The sequence below is a fragment of the Anabrus simplex genome, chromosome 5 (assembly GCF_040414725.1).
Source record: "Anabrus simplex isolate iqAnaSimp1 chromosome 5, ASM4041472v1, whole genome shotgun sequence".
Lineage (NCBI taxonomy): Eukaryota > Metazoa > Arthropoda > Insecta > Orthoptera > Tettigoniidae > Anabrus > Anabrus simplex.
Window position 1 is genome coordinate 177,350,260 of NC_090269.1, and position 24,911 is coordinate 177,375,170.

Below are 24,911 nucleotides of genomic sequence, written 5' to 3' on the forward strand. Positions count from 1 at the left end.
TGTTTTTGTTAGATTTATCGTTAATCGGTTGGAATTAAGCCATGTTTCAAGTAATCGAATATCCTGCTGCATATTTTGTTCGAGTTCCTGATTGCTAGAGCCTGTATAAAAAAATATTAGTGTCATCAGCAAAAATGGATAGTCTTCCATTTAATTTAAGGTGACCAATATCATTAATGAAGATAAGAAACAATAAAGGCCCAAGCACAGAACCCTGAGGCACACCAATTGAGATCACCTTCACATTACTCTGATTATTATTACATGTAACAAACTGCTCCCTATTAGAGAGGTAATCAACAAACCAATCCAATGCAATGCCTCTAATGCCTGCTGCTTCTAATTTATGTAATAAAATTTTATGATCAACTGTGTCAAAAGCCTTTTTAAGATCTATAAATAAACCAGCTGCTAACATACCTGAGTCATAAGCTTGTTGTAGTTTAATAATAATATCCTCAATAGCATTACTGGTACTCGAGTGTGGTAGGAAACCATACTGAAATTGATAAAAATATTTATTATTTAACAAAAAATCTAATAATCTTTTTTTAACCACTTGTTCTAAAATCTTAGATAAAGGAGGTAGTACGGAGATTGGTCTGTAATTACTTACATCAAATTTATCCATGCCTTTATAGATTGGTACAACTCTGGCGATTTTAAGTTTGGCTGGTACTTTACCCTCTGATAGAGATTTGTTAACTAATTTTGTGATGTGAGGTATAATAAATTTGGAGAGTCTCTTTACAAGAATATTACTAATACCAAAACAGTCAACACTACAACTGTTTTTAAGATTATTAATTATTTGTTCAATTTCATTTTCATTAGTAGGGGTTAAAAATAAGGAATTAGATGGGCCAGGCTCAAGGTGAGGGTATTTACACTGAGGAATTTTCTTAGCTAAAGACAGACCCATATCAGTGAAATAGTTATTAAATATAGTAGAAATTTGACTAGAATCAGTCACCAACTTATCATTTACTTTCAGTTGTATTTCTTCATTGTTACTGTTATTAGTTGTTAGAATATTATTAATAACTTTCCACTGATTATTTGTGCTGTTTAACTTATTGATATAATAATAATTTTCTAGATCTCTTCATTCTAGTAACCCTGTTACGTATGTCTTTATAGTCTTGTATTAACTGCTGTGAAACATAGCCACATCCCATACTAAATCTCATCTGTTGTCTTTTAATTTTATAATATAATTTATTTTTTTGTTTGATTAAATTCAACAGCTCTGAAGTAAACCATGGGCAAAAGGGTCTAACTTTCTTATTTAGATTAGGACTTTCAGTTTTAACTAAAGCAGTACTTTCTTTAAAATATGTCATTAATTTATTTGTTATGATATCCGAGCTATCCTCTTCATTTATAGTTAATGGCGTTTGAGACATGTATTTTTCCATAGATGGGACATGGTATTTTGTAGGTTGAATTACATAATTTCTTTGTGTATTCATTTTGGGTGTAATATTAATATCCAAGATTAATAAATTGTGATCACTCAGATCATTTATTATGTTATATATTTTATATTTGCAGACTATGTTTATGTAAAAATGATCTATAAGTGTACTAGTTGTCAATGAAATTCTAGTAGGAAAGACAGTGTTACATGAACTCTGATTATAACACCCACAGAGATTCTGAAGCTCAGTAGATATATGACTATTTTCTAATTTATTTATATTAAAGTCACCAACAGTAATACAAAATGTTTTACCACTTTTATTCCAAATATCTTCTAAACATTTTAGAAAATCTTTGGAAAATTTGGTATGAGGGTTATATACTGGTACTAAGTGAGGTTAAAACCTTTCCCTCTAGTTATCTGCAGGAGCTATCACATGTTCATTAAAATTGTGCCATTATCTTGCTTTGCTGGGCCTTCTGAACACCACCTGCAGCCCCTGCCGTCTTGGTACATGCCGTAATCGAATAACTGGAGCAAGATGAAGACAATACGGCCCTAAAGCACCCAGCTTTTATAGTCTTTTTTGAGGGGAAGATTCCAGAATTCTTTACTGATAGGCTGGATTCCTGTACACACCCCCAGTTTTAATTGGCAAGCAAAATTATTTACAAAATTCTGATATGTTGATTGATACTGGAGAAGGAACCTGCAGGAGTGTTGACAACTTTGATACATGAACAAAAAATCTTCAAACACTAAGGTTAGCAAACTGTCAAAATACAAATTTCTTAATAAATTATAGTTCCACCCGCTAGGGGGAGCAATTAAACTGAGAAACAAACAGTTGAAAGCCAAACTATCTTGTACTCCATCAGTTTGAGGTACATTACTTAAATGGCCTTATAGATGGCGCGCAGTTTAACTGGCTGGAGAAGGTGTACCCCCAGTACAGTTACCATCCAATCTAGCCAGTGGTGACCTTCATTATCAGCATGTTATATGCCAGGGTAGTGACCCTGGTGGAGGTGGTTTTCCTGAAGCCCTGTACTTCTGGAAGACTTAACACGGTGGCCCCTTGAAAGTCCAGTGTGTGCACGACTTTGAGGTAGAATGACCCATATGTCTGGCATCGATAGTCTTGCTGACAGTCAAATTTGCATAGATCTCATGTCCTGCACATCCTGTGGTCAGTTGCTACTGACATGACCAGTACGAGGTCTGATAACATCGCTGTCATGTGCTACTCTGTACTGTTACATTCATCGGGCCGATTGCAGTGTTATTCTGCCAGAATGGCAGCCATCTCTTTTTCAGTTGCTCATAATTGTATTTCATTGGAAATTAAAACAGACCCTTTTACCCGGAGACTTAACTTTGGCACCAGTGAAGATGATATATGATCTAATTACTCTACCTTATTCAGGATCATGGCTATGATTTACACATATGTTAAGGATGGGGCAAATAATTGCTGATGTAAGTAATTGGGAGGAAGACCAGAAATGTATTCATAGCAAAATATGAGGCCTAAATGAGCAATGCACATTGATAAAACTCTTCTTGCAAGTGACTCTGTAGGGGTTCCCTTCTCGGGAATGCGGAGTGGCAACGATAGGGTCCATAGCTTAGTTTGGTGTGCTTCTACTTGTACCAGACATTTCATCTTTGCTACCTGAACTCCCTTGGTCAACTCTTGTTTACTTTTGACATGGACAGTATTAGGTTTATGAGGCCTAGGGAATCTTTCATTTTCGTGCCCTTGGTGTTCCTTTCCTTTCTTTTGCCTATATTTTCATTCTTCAAAGGGTCAAATTCTTTCTCCTCTTCTGATGAGGATTATGAGATGATGTCTTCTGATGAGAGTTACAAGAGGATGGTTGCGTAGTTGTGGAGGTTTGGAAAGTGGGGGTAGAATGAGGTGGATTGTAACCAATATTAAATATACTGTTCGTAGTAGAATTAAAATATATGATGCTGAAATTCCACCTGCAAATACTAGATCTTGTTGGGGTGGGGGGGTACTTTCTTCACTGAGTATTGCAGACAGATTACTATTCCATGCCAGGGACTTTGATGTGGTTTTGTGCCTTTGCCTCTCATATTCTCTATGAAGTATTTCCATTATACTTTGTTTTGCCTCTCCAGTCAATTTGTAATCGTGTTGTGTTGCCATTCTCGGCAGCACAGTCAGTTGGACTTAGTATTGTCCCAAAATAACATGTTTGATTCTGACCAAGGTGAATGATATTTAAATGTGTTTAAATGCAAATGTTCCATATCTGTGGTTTCCAGAACACTTCTGTGGAACAAAATTTCAACTGAGCATCTATTTACGTCTATAAACTTTCATGTCATGAATGCATATTAATGGTTTGTGATACCTTTTGTTGTCAGACTTACGTTCTTCTCGGGTTCTTATAAGCCTGGGAAAGTGTGTTCTATTATAGGGTTTGTGGTAATGAAAAATTATTTATTCCTGGGATGAAAATTATTTTGCTTCTCAGAAGAACTGTTACAACTACACACATTTTTGTATAAGGGCAACTTAATCCTTGTTCCACATTGCTTTAATAAATGGTGTAAGCTGAAGTTATGTTAAGGGTTATGTCTCAGTTGTTAAAATTCTTCTGTTTCAGGCCGAGTTGGAGGTATTAGGTAGTGGACGGGCAGATGAACTGAGCAAGGAAGAATCTCGCATCATGGCTCCAACAGAGGCAGATGATAAACCTCCACCTCCGAGAGTCCGTGTATGTGTTAAAATTAACTATTTAAACTTACTTTTTTGAAAATAGACGAATGACTTTAATAATGTTTAATGTTCAAACCAGGTTATCTGTCATGGAATTCAGTTCTGCTTTAATTCTGTTCTGGTGTTGTGCATCGAAGTTATGTTTGGAGATAGAGTAATACAGTGACCATCAACACCAGTTTATGGGGACTCAACCGAGGTGCACATAACGAACTGGTAGGAAGAACAGGTTATATTCCCAGAACTCTACCGCCCAGCTGAGTGGCTCAGGCAGTTAAGGCCTTTTGACTCCAACTTGGCAGGTTTGATCCTGAATCAGTCCAGTTGTATTTGAAGATGCTCAAATACATTAGCCTTGTGCCATTTACTGGCACATAAACAAACTCTTGCAGGACTAAATTCTGGCACCTCAGTATCTCTGAAAACTGGAAAAGTAGCAAGCGGGACGTAAAGCCCATAACATTATTACTATTATTATTATTATTAGAACTCTACCAGTCCTTCCTGATTGAGATGGCTCCTTTTTTTTTTTTCAATAGGAATGTTTTAGGAAACAACCTCATTATCATTTAAGTGGGGGGGATATGAAAAAGCAGGCGATGGTTTTTCCTTTTACTATAATGTCATAGCAGCTGCTGAAAATTATTTCTATTGTTGTTTATGCGGACCTGGTATTTTTGAAGGAAATTCTATGACACATGTTGTATTTCAGCTTCTATTTCACTCATCACTCCAACTTGAGTTTTCCAAGGCCTTGGCTGTCTGCAGTTAGTTCCTACCGCAGTGCATAATAACAATGACGATATTAATAATATCGTAACATTCATTTTATTCAGTTATCCAGAAGTTAAGTCATTAATTTACTGTTGAAGTCTACAAGATGCCTGTCTACCACTGTTGTTAGTAATATCGTTAGTATTAATAATGTTATGTGCTCAAGTGACTGTAAGCCCGATCAGAGCCACCTTCGGTATTTCCTGGAAGAGGTGAGTGAGACAGGCCAGAGTCCTCCCACCCGGCTTGGGGCAAGGCCAGCTTGTCCCTATTTTATGCTTCCTTCTTCTTTCTCCATGGGCCTTCTGGAATGCGAAATGAGAATATTCCTTCTCTATACACAACAACTGCATCGCAGAGATTCCAGTACTTCAAAAGCAGGGATATAAAAAGGAGAATAGCCGTGAAAAAGGGAGTTGAGTTGAGAGTTGGACAACAGTAGTGCTTTTTGCTGTCAGAGTTGTGGGTGGTGAGTATTTCACCATAGTTATTGTCAGTAGTGTTGGAATGTTGTTAAGTTTTGGAGCAGAACAGCAGTGGTTGTTCTTGGTTTGAGTGAGTGAGAGGTAGCAGTGCTCATCGTCGTTATTGCTGCCAAGTGTATTGTAGGAGTACCCACTTTTTAACAGATGTATTAGTTTCACCTTTCAATACAAATCGTGATATACATTAAATCACAAAGGATGACAAGACATATTAAAATGTAGAACATGTTTTGTCCCTCTTGTGGGATACCTTCAGCTACATACATTTCAATGATAAAAATATACATACATGAATTTAAAATAGCACTGTTGAGGTCATGATTGGGACGAGTTGGTGGAGGAAGAATGGTACAAGGACAGGATGAGATGGAGGAGGCTCATATACCACACCCGGGAAACTGGAGATGGTTTAGGATGATGATGATGATGATTGTTGCATTAAGATTGAAGTTGGAAAGTTTTTTGTCAAAAGACTTGTTATTTTATCTTAAGTCCACTAAATAAATGCATGAACAAAAATGCCACTGCAAAAAGTAAACACTGTCACAAGACACACGTAACATGAGAATACATTAAAATATTAAATGCTGTTTCATTAAAAGTGGACTGTATAAAAATTGTTTACCATGAGGCATGGCTTATATTAACTTAAATACTTTACTCTTGATAGTTGAAACACATTTTAAAGCACTTATAAGTAGCACACACATTTTGATGATATAGGTATTAATTACAGAGAATTAAGGCTTGTTCTTACTTATGTCAAAGATGAAGACAGCAGTTTATCCCACAACAGTCCATGTACAAGATGCCATAATGGTGGGAGGCTGAAGCAGCAGAGTTCAAAGAAATTAAATCATAAAGCCTTGCCAACACTGAAATATACAAGGATTAAGGAATAAATATCAAACAAAAACACAAATACAATATGTAACATACTGACCCATCCTTGAAACACTGTTTCAGCAAGGAAAATTATAGAACTTGAACCCAAATCATACACAAAAAAAGGCATAACGAAATACAATCTTAAAAATACAAGACATTGAGTAACACTGAATACATTTCACTTCACATCAGAGTTTTCAATTTCTTAGTTGTCACAATTTACACTTAAACATGGCTTGAATTTACACACGTCTGAAGTGAAGTCTTCACTGTCGTTTCCTCAGAGTCTATAGTCTATAGTCTTTGTTGTTATGGGGGTTTCGTAGATCACAGAGAGGTGAAAGAAGGTGCGGGCTTGAATGGGTCTATCTACGATATCAAAATTCATATAAAACTTTAAAATAAAGGTTACATTTCTTTTCAAATCAAACTTAACAACAGTGTACCAGGTACAATGACAATTTTGATATAAAAATAGAAAACCCCAGAATGGGGAATTTAACACTTTTGGGCGAAGCTTGCACTCCTAATACACTTTTGAAACCTACTTGGCACTAGGCCGCTTACGCAAGAGCTAATCCCAAACTAAGGATGTGACACGATAAGAAAACTTTATTACATTACGAAGAGAAGAAAAACGGTTATGAAACGTAGTCACCTCAAAACAATATGAGTGGGAGCTCGAGAGGGTTAGGCACTCTCTATCCCAATTTATAGTTAAAGAGGTGGAATTTTTACCAAATGTCTATTACATTTTAAAGATAGGTTACATGAGAAAAGTTTCGAACCTGCCCCGAGGGTTAAACTGCTGAGCTAGCAAGAAATAAAGTTATTAAACGGCCATTACCTAGTGGGTGAACTGCTGCCCGAAGAAAGAGGCGCTTCCCTCCCCTGCTACATAATCACACACTAAGCAAGATGTCGATGAAGTGGCCCCGAGACAAGAAAATCAGCAGTTTAAATACCCTCGTGGAACATTCGAGACCTTTCAAGAATGACTACCCACACCCCCCTCAACTTCATTGGATAGCTTAAAGCAACATCTACCGGGCGAGTTGGCCGTGCGCGTAGAGGCGCGCGGCTGTGAGCTTGCATCCGGGAGATAGTAGGTTCGAATCCCACTGTCAGCAGCCCTGAAAATGGTTTTCCGTGGTTTCCCATTTTCACACCAGGCAAATGCTGGGGCTGTACCTTAATTAAGGCCACGGCCGCTTCCTTCCAACTCCTAGGCCTTTCCTATCCCATCGTCGCCATAAGACCTATCTGTGTCGGTGCGACGTAAAGCTCATAGCAAAAAAAAAAAAAAAAAAAAAAAGCAACATCTCCATTTCGGAGAAGACATACGTTATTGGTCAAAAATTAGAGAAATTCGGGATTGGCTAAATTCAAAACAAGCGGAAAGAGAAGGGTTATACTGCCAACCTCAAAAATGACTGAAAGAAATTTAACAAAGAACAAACTTATGAATACCAAATTTCTTCAAAAAAACAGTTCCTTCACTTCGCACTAGGGTGCACAATTATAGTTCTTAAGTAGTGCCATCTAGAAGAGAATGTCCACACTTCTTGCTACAGAGCAAACAAATACAAATCGAAATAGACATAGTTCAGAACACTTCAAAATTTACAGTAGAGACATCTTCCGAGAAACCTTTGATTTAATACAGATTTTAAAGTTCAGAGTTTCTCCTGTAGAGAGGTTTCAACTGGCGCAATATTTGAATTCGCGGCGTGGAGGTGTACCCTCCCGGTACAGACCTCCCCCCCAAAAGTCCTTCCAAGGGGTGACACAGGAGAAAACAAAAATTTGTTAAAAAAAAGTCCAAGTTTTTTGCAGATAGGATGAAGAAAAATGTAGCAGAGAAAATACCAATTTTTTTCAGTAGTCAGAGATCTCTTAATATAGGTTTGATATTGCTGGATGCGACTATATTAAGTCCAGTTTTTAAACTTTTGTTGTAGATTTTGATGAAAGGTCTCTATGGTTGTTGTAGTTGAATTTCAAAGGAAAACTTTAATTCTTGGAAGAAGAGAAATAAAAAATTTCTACGTCCACCAGATGTTGATGTTGAATCCAGGAACGTAGTAATTGTGGATATGGCATGTCCACGTAGCACGTAGAAATACATTAGTTGCCGATTACTTTGACGGCCAGACCAGCCGCCGCTGCTTGTGTCCAGAGGAGGCCGCTCGGATCCCTCAAGTACCCTGAGATACACCTCTCCCGCTACTATGAGAGGGGCAGTGGTGGTGAAGCACGCCGCGCACGCGGCGATAGTTTACAGACCGCGGGCAGTTAGCAGGTGGTGCGCCACACATCAGCCTTGGCCGGAAGGAGGGCTCACTGGTTGACCTCGCTGGAGTAGAGCGGGCCCATACTCCACCACAGTGGCGGTACGGCGCCGCACGGCTGCGGGGGCACTGAAACATTAAGATCTCGGCGGCAGAATTTTGTTGGACCATAATGATTTTAGGGTACAGTCTTTGTGGTGAGGCTGACGGGCCAGCGGCGTGGAAGATTTTATTTCATTTTAATTAGGCACTGGTGTGTTTGAGCAGGAGACGGGAGCTTGGTAATGGCCTAGGAGGACAGGGCAGCAGTTTAACTGACAGGGGAGGTTGTACAATGAATATTTAAAAACAAAGGACATAATTTCAAGGGCAGAAGGCCTCAAAATGAAACCAAAATATAACCTTCAGATTTCTTTCAAAATTACACGGAGCAAGTTAACACGGAAATTACACAGGTTTCACCTGCGACAGGTGAACCCTAAATATCCTCTCGGTGGCTGGATTGCTTAATAATAAAGTAACGGGTGTGAGGAAATCGAGAATAATACATGGCCCATGAAATCTGGGGGCAAGCTTGCCCGCGGGAACAAAATTCTTGACCATTATTTGGTCGCCTACTTTCAAATTGGTGGGTCTCCGTCCACGATCATATCTTTCCCTAACCTTTTCATGAGACACTTTAAGATTGGCCTTAGCCTTCTTCCAAAGATCTTTAATGTTCTTCGGGTCTATTGTTTCAGGTAGAATATCACTAAGAGACCAAAGGTTAGAGAACGGCATGTTGGGAACAAACTTGAACATCAAGGAAGCTGGAGTAAACTTACGAGATTCATGAACCGCCAAATTCAAAGCAAAAGCTAACCAATGCAGGGATGTGTCCCACCTAGAATGATCTTCATGATGATATGCAATCAGCGCCGACCTCAGATTACGATTGACCCGTTCAGCCAGAGATGGTTGAGGATAGTAAGCAGAAGTTGTTACATGAGAGATAGCTAGATCGAAACAAAATTTACAAAAGAGATTGGATGTGAAAGCTTTCGCATTATCGGACACAATATATTGACACGGACCAAAAGAAGCAAAGATAGAATTTAAACAGGCAATGGTGGACTGAGCGGTAGCTAGCTTAGTCGGAAACAACCATGAGAATCTAGTGAAGCCATCTACACACACAAGGATGAACTTGTTGGCATTCCCCTTTGACTGGGGAAAGGGTCCGACGTAGTCGATATACAGACGTTCCATTGGGCGCGATGCTTGATGAGAAGACAATAGGCCTATCTTGGTGGACATGGTGGGTTTACTAAGCAAGCAAGATTTACAAGCCTTTACTGGTTCACGAATTTCACCGTCCATACCTTTCCAAATAAACAACTCCCGGATCTTTTCACGGGTTTTGAAGATACCTAAATGCCCCCCTAATGGGGTCTCATGATAGTACTTGAAGATCATGGGAACAAGAACGGTTGGAACCACCACCTTCATCTTTATATCATGCCTCGACGGGCAACATAAAACACCATTCCTCAATACATAAGGGACAACATGTTCCCCAGAAGAAAGGGTTTCCATGATAGGGGCCAGCGTCGGATCTTCACGCTGATATTTCTCAAGGTCCCTAAACAACATTGGAGCATCAGTTAAAATGGCATTAACCTCAGGTAGTATGGACTCGGGAGGTGAAGAACTATGAACCTGTTCAAGGGGCTCTACATCATTCGAAAACATTCGGCTTAGTCCGTCCGCCACAACATTTTCAGTACCTCTTATATGCATAACATCAAATTGGAAGGCAGAAATTCGGATGGCCCACCGGGCTATACGACTAGTACGACGCGGCCTACCTAAGACCCAACTTAAGGCTTGGTTATCGGACTCCAAGTCGAACTTGACATGTTCCAGATAAAGGCGGAACTTTTCTAGCGCAAACAAGACAGCCAAACCCTCAAGTTCATAGATGGGATACTTGGCTTCTTGAGCCGAAAGTGTCCTAGATGCGTAGGTTCAGTCTCTTGACGAAGGATTGCTGCCACCGCCGACGACGACGCGTCGGTTTGGACGATGAATTTCTTAGAGAAATCGGGCATAGCGAGGACAGGGGCATTACAGAGAGCTAATTTGAGGTCTTCGAAAGCAGCTTGTTTTGAAGGTCCCCACTCCAATTTGATGCCTTTCCTACGTTGTAAGTTCAAGGGCGCCGCTCTATTGGCGAAATTTGGAATATTTTTCCTGAAGATATTCACCATACCAATGAACCTGGCAATACCTTTGATGTCCTTGGGAGGGTTGAAATCACGGATGGCGTGTGTTCTGGAATGATCCACTGCGACACCATCGGGTATGCCCTAGGAATGACATGGAAGGCTTAGCGAAGGCGACTTTGGACAACTTCACCGTTAACCCAGCCTTACGAAGGCGACTAAGAACTTCTTTCAGATGATCTAAATGTTCTTCGAAGGTCTCTGAAAATACGACATCATCGAGATAGTGGTACAAGTATTCAAACTTGATGTCGGAGAAGACCCTGTCTAGCAGTCTAGTGAGCATAGCTGCTCCCGTGGGGAACCCGAAAGGCACACGGTTGTATTCATACAAATTCCAATCCGTGGCAAATGCTGTCGGGTGCTTGGATTCCTCTGCTAATGGAATCAAGTTATAAGCCTGGTTGAGGTCCAAGATGGTGAAGAACTTAGCTTTACGAAACCATGAAAAACAAGAATGAAGGTCGGGAAGGGGCACAGATTGTAACACCACCTTCCGATTGAGAGCCCTATAATCAATCACAGGCCTGAAGCCACCTTGCGGTTTCGGAACAAGGAAAATAGGCGATGAATACGCCGACTTAGAGGGCCGAATAATGCCATCTTTTAACATTTGATCAATGATCTCCTTCAGAGCCTTCAGTTTAGGCGGAGATAGTCTATAAGGTGGAAATCGGACGGGGATGGAATCCGTAACCTCAATCTTGTATTCAATAAGGTCAGTAACCCCAAGAGTATCCGAGAAAACCTCTGGAAACGACTGACACAGCTTACGAATACTATGAGCCTGCTCCTCAAGTAGATGTCTAAGATCGAACAACATCTCATTCTGGGTAGGCGAAATAGATGAACATGACACAGAACTACATTTTAGCAAAGGGATTTTGGAATTACTGTCAAATTTGAAAGTGCACGACTTGCTCTGAAGATCGAGCACTAGACCAGTATAGGACATGAAGTCTGCTCCCAATATAATGGGGCAAGACAAGTGCTTTGCCACCAATAGTTTAACTTTCCAAGTAAATTTAGAAATACGAATTTTTGCCTTTAAGGAACCTAAAATTTCTAATGGAGAAGAATTAGCCGAAACATGTTGAACTGAAGACGATCAAAAATCAGGAAGTTTACAAATAGATTTTAATTTGGAATACCACTCAGCCGAAATAATGGAACAAACACTGCCAGAATCTAATAGAGCTGTTACAGGTTCATGATTTAATTCAATCTTGAGAAAAGGAACAGGTGCGGGGGTATCCGCCTCAATCCTAAGACATTCTTTGGGACCTTCAAAAGGTAAATTTGAAGACTGAGTTTTCCCTGAAATTTCGACATGTTTACTTGGGGCTGAGCCTCGGGAAGATGGGTTAGCTGACTCAGCGAAGCCACTAGTCACTTATTATTATTGACCTTGATGGAAGTTGCACCAGAAGTTGAGCAGGAGGGGGTGTTGCTAGCATTAGGGCAGTTCTTGGCAATATGTGAAAACGTGCCGCATTTAAAGCAGCCTTGGGATGAACCTGCTCCATTATTTGTCCCACTAGATTTGATCAATGGACATTTATTGCGAAGATGGTCAGGCGACCCGCAAGCGTAACATTTACGGGGTGTGATTGGTCGGCGAGGTGGAGGCCGAAAACTACTAGAGGATGGAGGGGGTTCTTTCGCGACATGCAAGGTATCAGCGTATCTAACTCCTTCGGCTGAGACAGCCATAGCCTCTAACTCGGCAAAAGTTTGCGGACGCGACGCAAAACATAAGTATGATCTGTAAGGTGGTGAAATTCCTTCCACAAAAGCGTGTACAATTTGATCTTCAGGGAAATGTAGAGCAAATACTCTAGTGTAAAACTTAATCTCTTGGATGAAGTCTGCCAAATTTTCATCCAACCGTTGTATCCGGTAGTAGTAGTTTTGAATGAGCGATGACCTAGCTCGAGCGGGGATAAAATTTTGCAGATCATTCATCCCTATGCGATTGGTGTTCTCTCCGACAAGATAGTTAGGGCAATTGCTGAACAGTCATCCATAGAAGATTTCCATGCCCATCTGTTGGCAAAATTTGACGCGGAGATAGAGAAAAAACCAGGGCATGATCCTGAAACTCTACTAAAAACCTTAAGAATGAAATTACGTCACTGGTAGAGTTAACAGAAAACTTAGAAATACCTCTGAGCAACATTGCTAAAGGATGGGGCAAACTGCTGAAACCCGGGGACGTAGTAGGAAGGGGCCTAAGTGGCGGAGAAGCAGATTCAGAAGGAGCATTATTTAATACGAAGGGTGGAATGGACGTGCGACGATCGGACACAGTTTCTAATGGGGCAGATGTTCGTTTGGTAGCCTCCGCAGTATTACCTCCTTCCTCTTTAGAGGAATCCTCCCCACTTACGATATTTACTACTATAGGCTGTTAATAAACTTAACCATGATAGGTTAATATTGTGTTTGGTCCGTATAGACTGGTCTGAATGTATAATATAACTATTTATAATAGTTCATTTAATTCTGCCTTGATCAATATACTCATTAAATGAAAGAAACATTATTAATTAAACCATACATGTTTCGGGAAATCTCAGCCATTCCCTTCATCAGTGGTTAGATCAAAGAATAACACAATATGACACAATCTTTTGTTTTACAATTTGAAGGAGTATTGTGTCCCAATACATCATATCAAAGAGTAAAGAGAACTTATGAAATATTATAAAAATGATCAATACATACAGTTTTGGTTGAACTGAATGAGAACACTATACAAATTTAGGATCTTCAAGTTCTTCTTTTTGTTCCTTAAATGATTATATGCTAGCCTAAACAGTGGGTTCTTCTGTACTTTTCTCATTTAAACTTGATTCAGAATTACATTTTTGTGTAAGGTAAATTTCTAAATTTTCCAAAACATTCATCAGTTTTCCCTTTTTGGTCGAATGTAATAATTTCATGTCATTGGAAATGTCTGTAAATTTATGATTCATTTCAACCATATGTTCTCCCATTGTCGAATATCTTTTATGTTTGACCACATTAACGTGTTCTTTGTACCTTATAGCCAAACTTCTTCTGGACTGTCCTATGTATCGTTGTTTACATGTTTGGCATGTTAATTTGTAAATTCCTGATTTATTAAATATACATTTATTCTCTATTTTGTCTGAATTGAAAATATTTTTGAAAGAACACTATAAGTTTTATAGCCAGATGCACCTAATTAATACTATTGACTTTTGTAACAGAATTAAAAACATTGAGCTAACAGACTACTACACGATACATAGTTTGGATATCAAAGATATGTACTCCAACATTCCTATTGTAGATACTATAAAAATAGTAAGAAAGAATTTAATGCAACACAGCAAATTAAGCAAGGTGGAAATTGAAGAATTTTTAACATTACTAGAATTTACTTTGGAAAATAACTATTTTGTTTTTGACAACAAAATTTACTAACAGTCTAAAGGCCTAGCAATGGGTTCGCCGGCTTCAGGTATTTTAGCTAACATATTCATGGATTACATGGAATATAATAAAATAGTGGATAAAATAGATGGATTGATTACATGGTTGAGATACGTCTATGATATATTTGTTATTATCGATGAATGAAAGGTTAAACCTGATGGTATATGTTACGGAGTATAGTGGATGTGCAGAGGTGAAAGAAGGTGCGGGGGTGAACAGGTCTCAAAATACGAAATTAAAGTTAAGATAAAATTTAACAAGGTTATATTTTCTTTTCAAGATTAAGAAATAACAAATAGAACAGGTACTCAAGTAGCCGAAACACAATTCGAAAATGTACAATTACAGTGATTACAGGATTTGGGCTCCTAGAGCCAGACACAGAATTCTTGAGCTATAAGCCCAACCTTACGATATATAGAATTCAACAAAGGGGCAGAAGACCCCTATCATGCCCAGGAGCACTTGCTCCCAATTACACAGCAAAGCCTCCTCGAGGCGCGCAGAAAACAAAATTTTAGAAAGAGCAACCTGCTCTTAAGTTCGAGCCTATCAAAGGCCACACCAAACTCCACTTTCAAGTTGTCCTCCAAGGACATGAAAACAGGGGTAAAAATACCCAACCTACTGAGGCCTATTAAGTAAAGAAACAGGTCAATTACATGGCCTCTAAAATACCAACTTGAGAGGAGGCATTCTTGCACTCCTAATACACTTTATATAAAACCTACTTGGCACTAGGCCGTTACTGCAAGGGCTAATCCCATACTAGAGAGGTGACTTATAGAAGGAGACAATTTACATTACATTAAGGAAGAAACGGTTGAGAAAATAAGTTCACCTCAACGCAATATGAGTGGCAGCTCGAGAGGGTTAAGCACTCTCTATCCCAATATGTAGTTTAAAAGATAGAATTGATACTAGGTGTCTTTACATTTTAGGGGAAAAGTTACATGGTAGAAAGGCTTCGGACCTGCCCCGAGAGTTAAACTGGTGAGCTAGCAAGAAAAGAAATTATTAAACGGCCATTACCTGGTGGATGAACTGCTGCCCGAAGAAAGAGGCGCTTCCCGCCCCCTGCTACGAACTTTACACACTGATAGATGTTACTGAAGTGGCGCGGAGACCCGAAAATCAGCAGTTTATATACCCTCGTGGAAAGTTCGAGGCGTTTCAGGAATGAGAACACCCTCCCACAAGAATTTTATTGGCTAACCACGAAAACCCCTACACAAGATGAAGAAGAAACACATTATTGGTGGAAAATTAATTACAGAAATTCCTTATTGGTTAAATTCAAAACTGGCGGAAAGAAAGGGTTAATATTGCCAACTTAAACAATAACTGAAAGAAATTTAACAAAGAACAAACTTATGAACACAAAATTTCTCCAAAAACATAGTTCTTTCACTTCGCACTAGGGTGCATAATTGTAGTTCTTCAGTAGTGCCATCTGGAAGAGAATGTCCACACTTCTTACTACAGGCAAAACAAAATACATCGAAAACGACCCAGTTCAGAAACTTCAAAATTTACAAGTAGTGACATATTCTGAGAAACTTGAAAATTAACACAGTAGATAAAGTTCAGACTTCCTCCAGTAGAGGAGTTTCAACTGGCGTAAGGTTTGAATTAGCGGCGTGGAGGTGCACCACCCGGTGCAGTATATTACAGTATTTAAACACTTTGGATAGACAAGTGCATTTTACGATGGAATATGAAAATGATAGGACTTTAAATTATTTAGATTTGACAGTTACTAGAAATTCTGGTCATTTTGATTTTCAAATTTTCAGAAAAGCTACTCAAACAGATACTGTTATCAGAAATGACTCCAATCATCCAGGTCAACATAAAAAGGCAACATTTTACAGTTTAATTAATAGAGCTATGAACATACCTATGTCTAAGAAGAATCATAATAGAGAGATAAATATAATCCATCAAATCGCTCGTAGCAACGGATATTCCAACAGATTTATTAATAGAATGATAAATAAAGTGAAAAATGAACCTAAAACAACTTTAATTAAAGAGCGAAAAGAGAAAAAGAAATTCGTAGTTCTAACTTTTCGAAATAAGCACTCTTATCAACTGGCTAAAATTTTCAGGTAAAAGAACATCAATGTCACATACAAAACGGATAATAATACTAATAAGATAATTTTCAATTCAGATAATATAGAGAATAAATGTATATTTAATAAATCAGGAATTTACAAATTAACATGCCAAACATGTAAACAACGATACATAGGACCGTCCGGAAGAAGTTTGGCTATAAGGTACAAAGAACACGTTAATGTGGTCAAACATAAAAGATATTCGACAATGGGAGAACATATGGTTGAAATGAATCATAAATTTACAGACATTTCCATTGACATGAAATTATTACATTCGACCAAAAAGGGAAAACTGATGAATGTTTTGGAAAATTTAGAAATTTACCTTACACAAAAATGTAATTCTGAATCAAGTTTAAATGAGAAAAGTACATAGGATAACCCACTGTTTAGGCTAGCATATAATCATTTAAGGAACAAAAAGAAGAAGAAAAGAAGAAAAACTTGAAGATCCTAAATTTGTATAGTGTTCTCATTCAGTTCAACCAAAATTGTATGTATTGATCATTTTTATAATATTTCATAAGTTCTCTTTACTCTTAGATATGGTGTATTGGGACACAATACTTCTTCAAATTGTAAAACAAAAGATTGTGTCATATTGTGTTATTCTTTGATCTAACCACTGATGAAGGGAATGGTTGAGATTTCCCGAAACATGTATGGTTTAATTAATAATGTTTCTTTCATTTAATGAGTGTATTGATCAAGGCGGATTTAAATAAACTATTATAAATAGTTATATTATACCATAGGCCGGTCGGTACAATCTGGCCTGTACTCTTTTGAGTATATTAGGAGATGGATCACTTACTTCAAAAAACTAACTACAGATGCTAGCTCAGTAGCATTATCAGTGATCGTGGAGAGAGCGTCATCGACTCTTTTTCTCCCAAAGGCAAATCAAGGGAATCTTTTAACTTATTGGTGTCTACCGCAACCGTGCCTCCAGATTGAACATTTCTAATGGTTAATTCATAAATTAATTCCTCCTTGCGCAAATAGCCGGGATGGAGGACGTCGCGAGAGCCAGACATGATGACAGAAAAATTTTAGAAAAATAAAAAAAAATTCCAGCAACTGAGAAAATTGTTAGAGTTTGAAACGAAAACAACGTTTAGCCATCAAAAGGGGCTAAATTGAGACCCATTCAACCACGGTTTGCTACCACTTGTTACAATGTTTTGTGGATTTGCAGAGGTGAAAGAAGGTGCTGGGTGGAATAGGTCTCAACTTACGAAATTAAAGTTAATTTAAAACTTTAACCAAGATTATATTTTCTTTTCAAAATCAACAGATAACAACAATAGAGTAACAGGTACCAAGCAGCAGGAAAACAATTTAAGAAATTACATTAGTTACAAGATTTGGGCTTCGAGCCCCAAGATTAATTTCTGAGCTCTCAGCTCACCACCACAATACCTAAGGGGCGGAAAACCCCTAAGTACAAGGAGCACTTGCTCCTAATTACAGTGTTAAGAAAAAGAGCAGACCCGCTCTCAATTTGATAAGCCTATCAAAGGCTACAACAAAATTCATTTCTGTCTGCCCTTAAGGCACACCAAGAAGTGTGTGTGTGTAAGTGTAAGAGAGGGCCGTGAGCCCTAACATCGCCACGTACAAAGGCATAAAATAAATAAATAATAAATAAGAAACAGGGGTATTAGACACACAACCTACAGGGCCTTTACATGAGGAAAATAAAACATCAGGTTAAGTTACTGGCCCATAATACAAAATAGAATGGAGGCGAAGCTTGCACTCCTAATACACTTTTGAAACCTACTCGGCACTAGGCCGCTTACGCAAGGGCTAATCCCATACTAAGGATGTGACACGATAAGAAAACTTTATTACATTACGAAGAGAAGAAAAACGGTTATGAAACGTAGTCACCTCTAAACAATATGATATGGAGCTCGAGAGGGTTAGGCACTCTCTATCCCAATTTATAGTTAAAGAGGCGGAATTTTTACCAAATGTCTATTACATTTTAAAGATAGGTTGCATGAGAAAAGTTTCGAACCTGCCCCGAGGGTTAAACTGCTGAGCTAGCAAGAAATAAAGTTATTAAACGGCCATTACCTAGTGGATGAACTGCTGCCCGAAGAAAGAGGCGCTTCCCGCCCCTGCTACATAATCACACACTAAGCAAGATGTCGATGAATTGGCCCCGAGACAAGAAAATCAGCAGTTTAAATACCCTCGTGGAACATTCGAGACCTTTCAAGAATGAGTACCCACACCCCCCTCAACTTTATTGGATAGCTTAAAGCAACATCTCCATATCGGAGAAGACATACGTTATTGGTCAAAAATTAATTAGAGAAATTCGGGATTGGCTAAATTCAAAACAAGCGGAAAGAAGGGTTATACTGCCAACCCCAAATATGACTGAAAGAAATTTAACAAAGAATATACTTATAAATACCAATTTCACTTTGCACTAGGGTGCACAATTATAGTTCTTAAGTAGTGCCATCTAGAAGAGAATGTCCACACTTCTTGCTACAGAGCAAACAAATACAAATCAAAATAGACATAGTTCAGAACACTTCAAAATTTACAGTAGAGACATCTTCCGAGAAACCTTTGATTTAATACAGATTTTAAAGTTCAGAGTTTCTCCTGTAGAGAGGTTTCAACTGGCGCAATATTTGAATTCGCGGCGTGGAGGTGTACCGCCCGGTACAATTATTATTATTATTATTATTATTATTATTATTATTATTATTATTATTATTATTATTATTACATTCATATGAAATATTATGATCGTACATTATATGCAAATAGCTGCAGTTCCTGGTTTGCTTTAAGCATACCTGCCAACCTTTCCGATTTACCCGGAAACTTTGAGTTTTTTAACTCTTCTTATGATTTTCCATTTTTTTTAATTGTTTCTATTTTTGACGAATATAACCTCCATTACAATCAATACTCTTCTTCTAGGATAAAGGATAATTTCTTACGTGCTTGTGTAATTTACTCAACCTCATTTTCAAGTGTTTTTATTTGATGGTTTATTTTGCGAGTGTATCGCCCGTCACCTTCGTGTATCGTGTTTTCTGCTCGCTACAGTAGCATGTATGCTTTATGGCTGGGGATTTGGGAAGGCAATCGTCCCACAAGCGAGAGAGGCTAGCGAGCGCTAGTGACTCAGTTAATTGGGATGAAAAATTGAGTTTCTTATCGTGTGCATCGCACACTGTTAACATCGTTTCTGTGTGTATTTTCGTTGGAGTTGTATGGCACGTGTTTTTCCTAGTAGTTCTGTCTTTTCCCTGTGTCATTGTCGTATGTTAATAATGTATGAAACATACCATAGCGATCTGTTTTTTATGTGGTAGTTTCGCGTATTTCAGTGCATCTTTTTTATTCTTACTTCATAATTTTAATGAGTGCTATGTATTTCAGGGCGTTGTGTCTTTGACAGTTTCTGGTATTTTTTTTCAGGTTATGGCCAAAAAGCATAACAAATGTTATCTTCAAGTGTTCAGAAATACCTATAAAATTTCCGTTCATTTTCCGGTCTAATGAAGGATACTATTACGCGAATCAGCTTGGGAGATAAATTTTATTTTGAGTTATCCAAATTTTGAGATGTAGAGAATACCGTTTTTTAGCATGTATAGCACACGAATCATATGTATCTACGGGCTTTTACCGAATACATTATGTTTAACAGTACTTTAAAAAATACAAAGAAACTCTATTTTACGGCATCACTTTAATTATAACACTTATTATAGTAACTTTTTAGAAGACAGGATGCAGTACATACAGTAGTGAAACTGGAAACATAGCTCCGTTAACACGTTTGGAAAAAAATCCGTTAGTCTCTTCTGTTTGTTGCGGTTAACCTTTCCTCCCTTCACGTTGAAACTTCTCATCATTAACACACGGCCGAGTTTCGTAAATGGAGCTTGTCATCTGCGACTTCTAGGCTTGCTTTCATACGAGACTGGTAATTAACTGATACCCGAGAAAGTGCCATGATTTGCCGATCACTGGAAGTTTGAGTTTTTCGGTTCCCGTCATATTAGTTTCCAGCTTCACTGTAACCCTTTCTTTACTTCTTAACTGTTGCTCACAAACAACAGATGCCGTATTGCACAGTTAATGTTACACAAATTTTGAGTTACGGAGTATTTTTTGCTTCAAGGTAGGAGATGTTTGCATCGAGAAATCGAGATATTCGTATAACCGAATTTCGAGAATAGAGAAATTAATACACTTGAAAAATAGGACAAACAGCTGGAAAATCTAAGGTAGTTGGAGATGCTGAAAATATGAGTAATGTAGGTTTGAGATATCGAGGTTCAACTGTATAATTATTCTTATGTATGTGTCATAAATGAGAGTGATTAGGTACATTTTCTCGTAACCATTTTAATGGGTTTTTTTAGTTTAAGATTTAAAATTTAATGGTCAGTTCACATTGTAACTGTAGATATGTATGCCTTTTATCCTGTCCTTTTTTAACTTAGACCGTGGCGCAATGTATGTGATGAAATCCAAGAGAAAAAAAATCTTATTTTTGATTTCTAAATGTTGGCAACTATTGTTTTAAGTAAAAAATGGTTACTAATGTCTATTTCACACACATTGAACACTCAACAATTTACTTTTTGCTTTAATAATATGATGCAAGAAACTATCTATTAATATTTAGACATGTTTATGACCTGCTCTAGCAAATGTGCTTGGGGAGGCACAAAGGGTGTACACTAGGATGTCCCTTATTTTTCAAAGTTTTAATTCTGCAATGCATAGGTTATTGTTTTATTCATTTGGGCCTAAAACACCCGGAAACAATTTCTTTCCTTATTTGGAACAGTGCAACCCGTACCGACTCGCGCGCAAACATGTCCATGTAAGTTGCGTCACAAGAGTGGCGCGCTTTCATTGTTATTGTCACTTAGTTTTCGCTTATCGGGTAGCTAGCATGGATTGTTTTATATTTCAAAGATGTCAGTGGAACTAAGATGCAATAAAAGAATTATTTTCTTGGTTGGTGAAGTAAATCACGAAATAACAGGCGCAAAATTACTATCTAATCGTCAAATTCTCGCAGTTCTATTTTTCAGCATACGTGAGGTTAAGTTGACTGTTAGTGAAAGCTCAAATCTTGTCATTTGGGAGTGCAATATATTCTGAGAAAAGGCTAGAATACCTACCAGAGCTGTGCCTAATTGTGTTAAGAAGTTATTGGGTCTTTATCAGGTGTGGCGAGAACTGCAAAAAAAAAATAGCATGAAGATTCAGGATTTACATAGGCACTGCGAGGAGAACTTTCAACTTTAATTAGATCACTTATTCAATATCGCATATGCTGATGCTCTTGAAAGAATAAAAATCGAAGAAGATAAAATATTTTTGCAAAAGCACAAGCGGGTGTTGAAAAAAAGTTGGCTGAAATTGAAGAAAGGGCCAGGCTGAGAAAACTCGCAGAAGATAAAAAGAAACTAAAGCAAATGCCTTCCGCGAGCTCATTGGAATCTGCAACTTTACAGACCTTTGATACATATAAAGACGTAGAAGAACAATCTACAAGCTCTGAAGAAAGCCTGGAAGAATCTCTGCCATCCACATCTCAATCTGTAAGTTCTTTAGCTACATCGACAAGAAGAGGAAGAAAAGATTTTTATCACATCTAAATTAGTTGCAACTTTAGACAGATGTCAACTAAGCATTTGAGATTCTGTTTATATAATTCAGTCTGTAGTAGAAGCACTTGGTCTTAGTTCTGACAATTACCCGATCAACAAATCTTCTATTCAACGCATTCGAACACAAATGAGAAAAGGTAGAGCGGGATCCATTAAATCCGATTTTCAGAATAACGTGCCCGAAGTAGTTATGGTTCATTGGGATGGAAAATTGTTATCTGCTCCGGACGTAAGAAGTTCTAAAGAAGAACGCCTACCAATTATTATTTCATATGACGAGAAAGAACAGCTTCTTGCTGTGCCGAAGTTAGACAACTCTTCCGGCAAAGAGCAAGAGAAAGCAGTATCCAAAGCCCTTCACCCATTGAGCCCGGCATATTTGTTGGATTGAAACTGCATTGGCGCTGGGATTATTTTGGAGGAAATATAGTGGCGCTTCATATCATGAGAAATTTCTTAGTTACAAGACCATTAAAGATTTAAATATACATAAACACAAAAGGCTTCCATACCACAAACTGCGGAACAAGGAATACAGTAAAACACTTTATTTTATTAGCATCACGGGACCGTAGACCTACTCAGTCCGCCTGCTGAGCTGTAACCCAGTTTTCTCTTTGCACTTTCTCTTCGATTTCCACATCTATTTGTAATTCAGGAGCATTGCTCACACTAGTACTAATATTACTACTAATTTCACTGAAAAAATTACATTCCTAATCATCATTACTTCCTAAAAGGGGTTATATATCGGTAAATATCAGTTCTATACTGGCAGCCATCTTGTTTACAAGCGAATCTCAAAGGTAGAGATAGCCCACTTCAAACTAATATTACCAAGCGCACTATCGATATACAGTACCTGGCCACTTGATTAGACTCAACATAAATATCTTCATTTTTCTAACAAAATGTTATATTAACAGAATTTTAATGGAATATTATACATTCACTAATGGATAGCATTACAGTATGTTTAATTTGCAATGTCATACCCAGTTTTAAGACTGAAATTCTAATATTTAGTCAGTCCACCCTTAGCTTTTATGACTACTTGCACCCTGCGAGGCATACTTGCAATGCAAGATGAAGCTGCTGCTGACAACTTTTCATTATGGTTCCAATGAAATATGATCTTTTCAAGTAGTTGAAGCTTGGTAGTGATACACTCTTTACCAATTTCACGTTTCAGACATTGCCACACATTCTCAATCGGGTTCAAATCGGGTGAATTACCAGGCCAATTCAAAAGAGGAATTCCTTTCTCTTTCAGAAAAGCTTTAATAGATTTTGCTGGGTGGCATGGAGCCCCATCTTGCATGAAAATCTTGTTTTCACCTTCACTAAACCAGTCCTTCAATTGCGGGATCAGTCTCTTTTCAAGTATTTGTCTGTACTCATCCTGACGCATTATACCCTCCACAATCTGAACACGTCCCATTCCCTTTCCACTTATCACTGACCAAATCATGACCTTGGTAGGATGTTTTACTCTTTGCTGGACGCAATTCTTCTCATACTTTTCACTAGACAATCTTCTTACAAACCGGGATTTCTCACTTGACACCTCAAAAGTTGATTCATCACTGAAGCAAACCTAGAAATTGAGATGATGTGTATGAAATTTAAAGTTGTAAATACTCGTTGGAATTTTCCTAGCTAAAACATCATTTGTTAAGGAATATAAGGATCTTACCCTTTTCCAGTCTTCTTCTGTCAAATGTTGGTGTTTTCTTGCCCACTGTAGCCTCCGTTTCATCATTCGCTCAGTAAGTTTGACTTTCTTAGCTGGTCGACGACATCGGTACCCCAAGCTGCAAGTACGTCGACGCACTGTTCTCTCAGAAACATTGATACCACTGTTGTTCAGTTCTTGGGTTATAGTAGCATAAGAAGCCCTTCTGTTTCCTTTCACAATTTTGACGAGCAAACGTTCTGCTCTTGGAGTCAGAATTTTCTTCCTACCACATTTCCCTCTTCTGTTCTTCGGGTAATCTATCCCAGTTTTATTTGTATTGCTTATACGACGCACAGAAGCCTGCGATATTCCTGAATGGGAAGCAATTTCTCGTTGTGTCAGATTTCCATGCTGCAAAAGTCCCTTCACAAACTCAATTTTGCAAGGAGAAAGGTCCTGAGACTTCCCCATAACTCTGTTATCAAGAAATTGTTTGATTTCCCAAGTAACAAATTTAAAACCACTGCTACCTCATAAAGTTCCTGTTATCAACACAGATTTAGCGTAAATATCTAAAATACAGCAAGACAAACTGTTAAAGTTAATTATCAGTAAACCAAACACACATCTGACACAAAAAACCGCGGGAATTATAACCTCCTATGTTTATGGCAAGGTAGGTACTAAGTTAATAAAGTAAAAAAGGCGGGAATTTGTAAAGATAATAAGTTCCAAAACTCGCATTATTATCAACTATACCATGTCTTACAATGCAAGTATCAACAATGGATTTGCTGTCACATAAATCCAAGAATTAGGGTGTCAAATGAAAATAATTGCTAAAAAGGTCCTTGAGTCTAATAATGTGGCCAGGTACTGTATATTACCAAAGAGCATATAACATTGCAAAGAAAGAGTCCCTACACAAATCACAAATGCAACTCGCTCTGCCATCTCTTGAGGAAAAGTAGAATTACGTACTAAAATGAGACAACGGAACAGTTCCGTGGTCCGGCGTTTGGTCCACCGAGACGAAGCACGGAACGGTTCCGTGGCTCGGGCCCAATGAGTTCGTGACTAGAACCTGGATGAT

At 38.1% G+C, this 24,911-nt stretch overlaps 1 protein-coding gene across 7 annotated transcripts in view; it reads left to right on the forward strand.

The window, feature by feature from the left end:
• enc (encore) overlaps positions 1-24,911 on the forward strand; it is a 1,357,661-nt gene that overhangs the window by 429,878 nt on the left and 902,872 nt on the right. For all 7 annotated transcript variants that reach the window (XM_067147181.2, XM_067147182.2, XM_067147187.2 and 4 more), the window contains one exon: positions 4,063-4,173. In XM_067147181.2, coding sequence (XP_067003282.2) covers positions 4,063-4,173 — 111 coding nt within the window. The remainder of the gene's footprint in view (positions 1-4,062; positions 4,174-24,911) is intronic.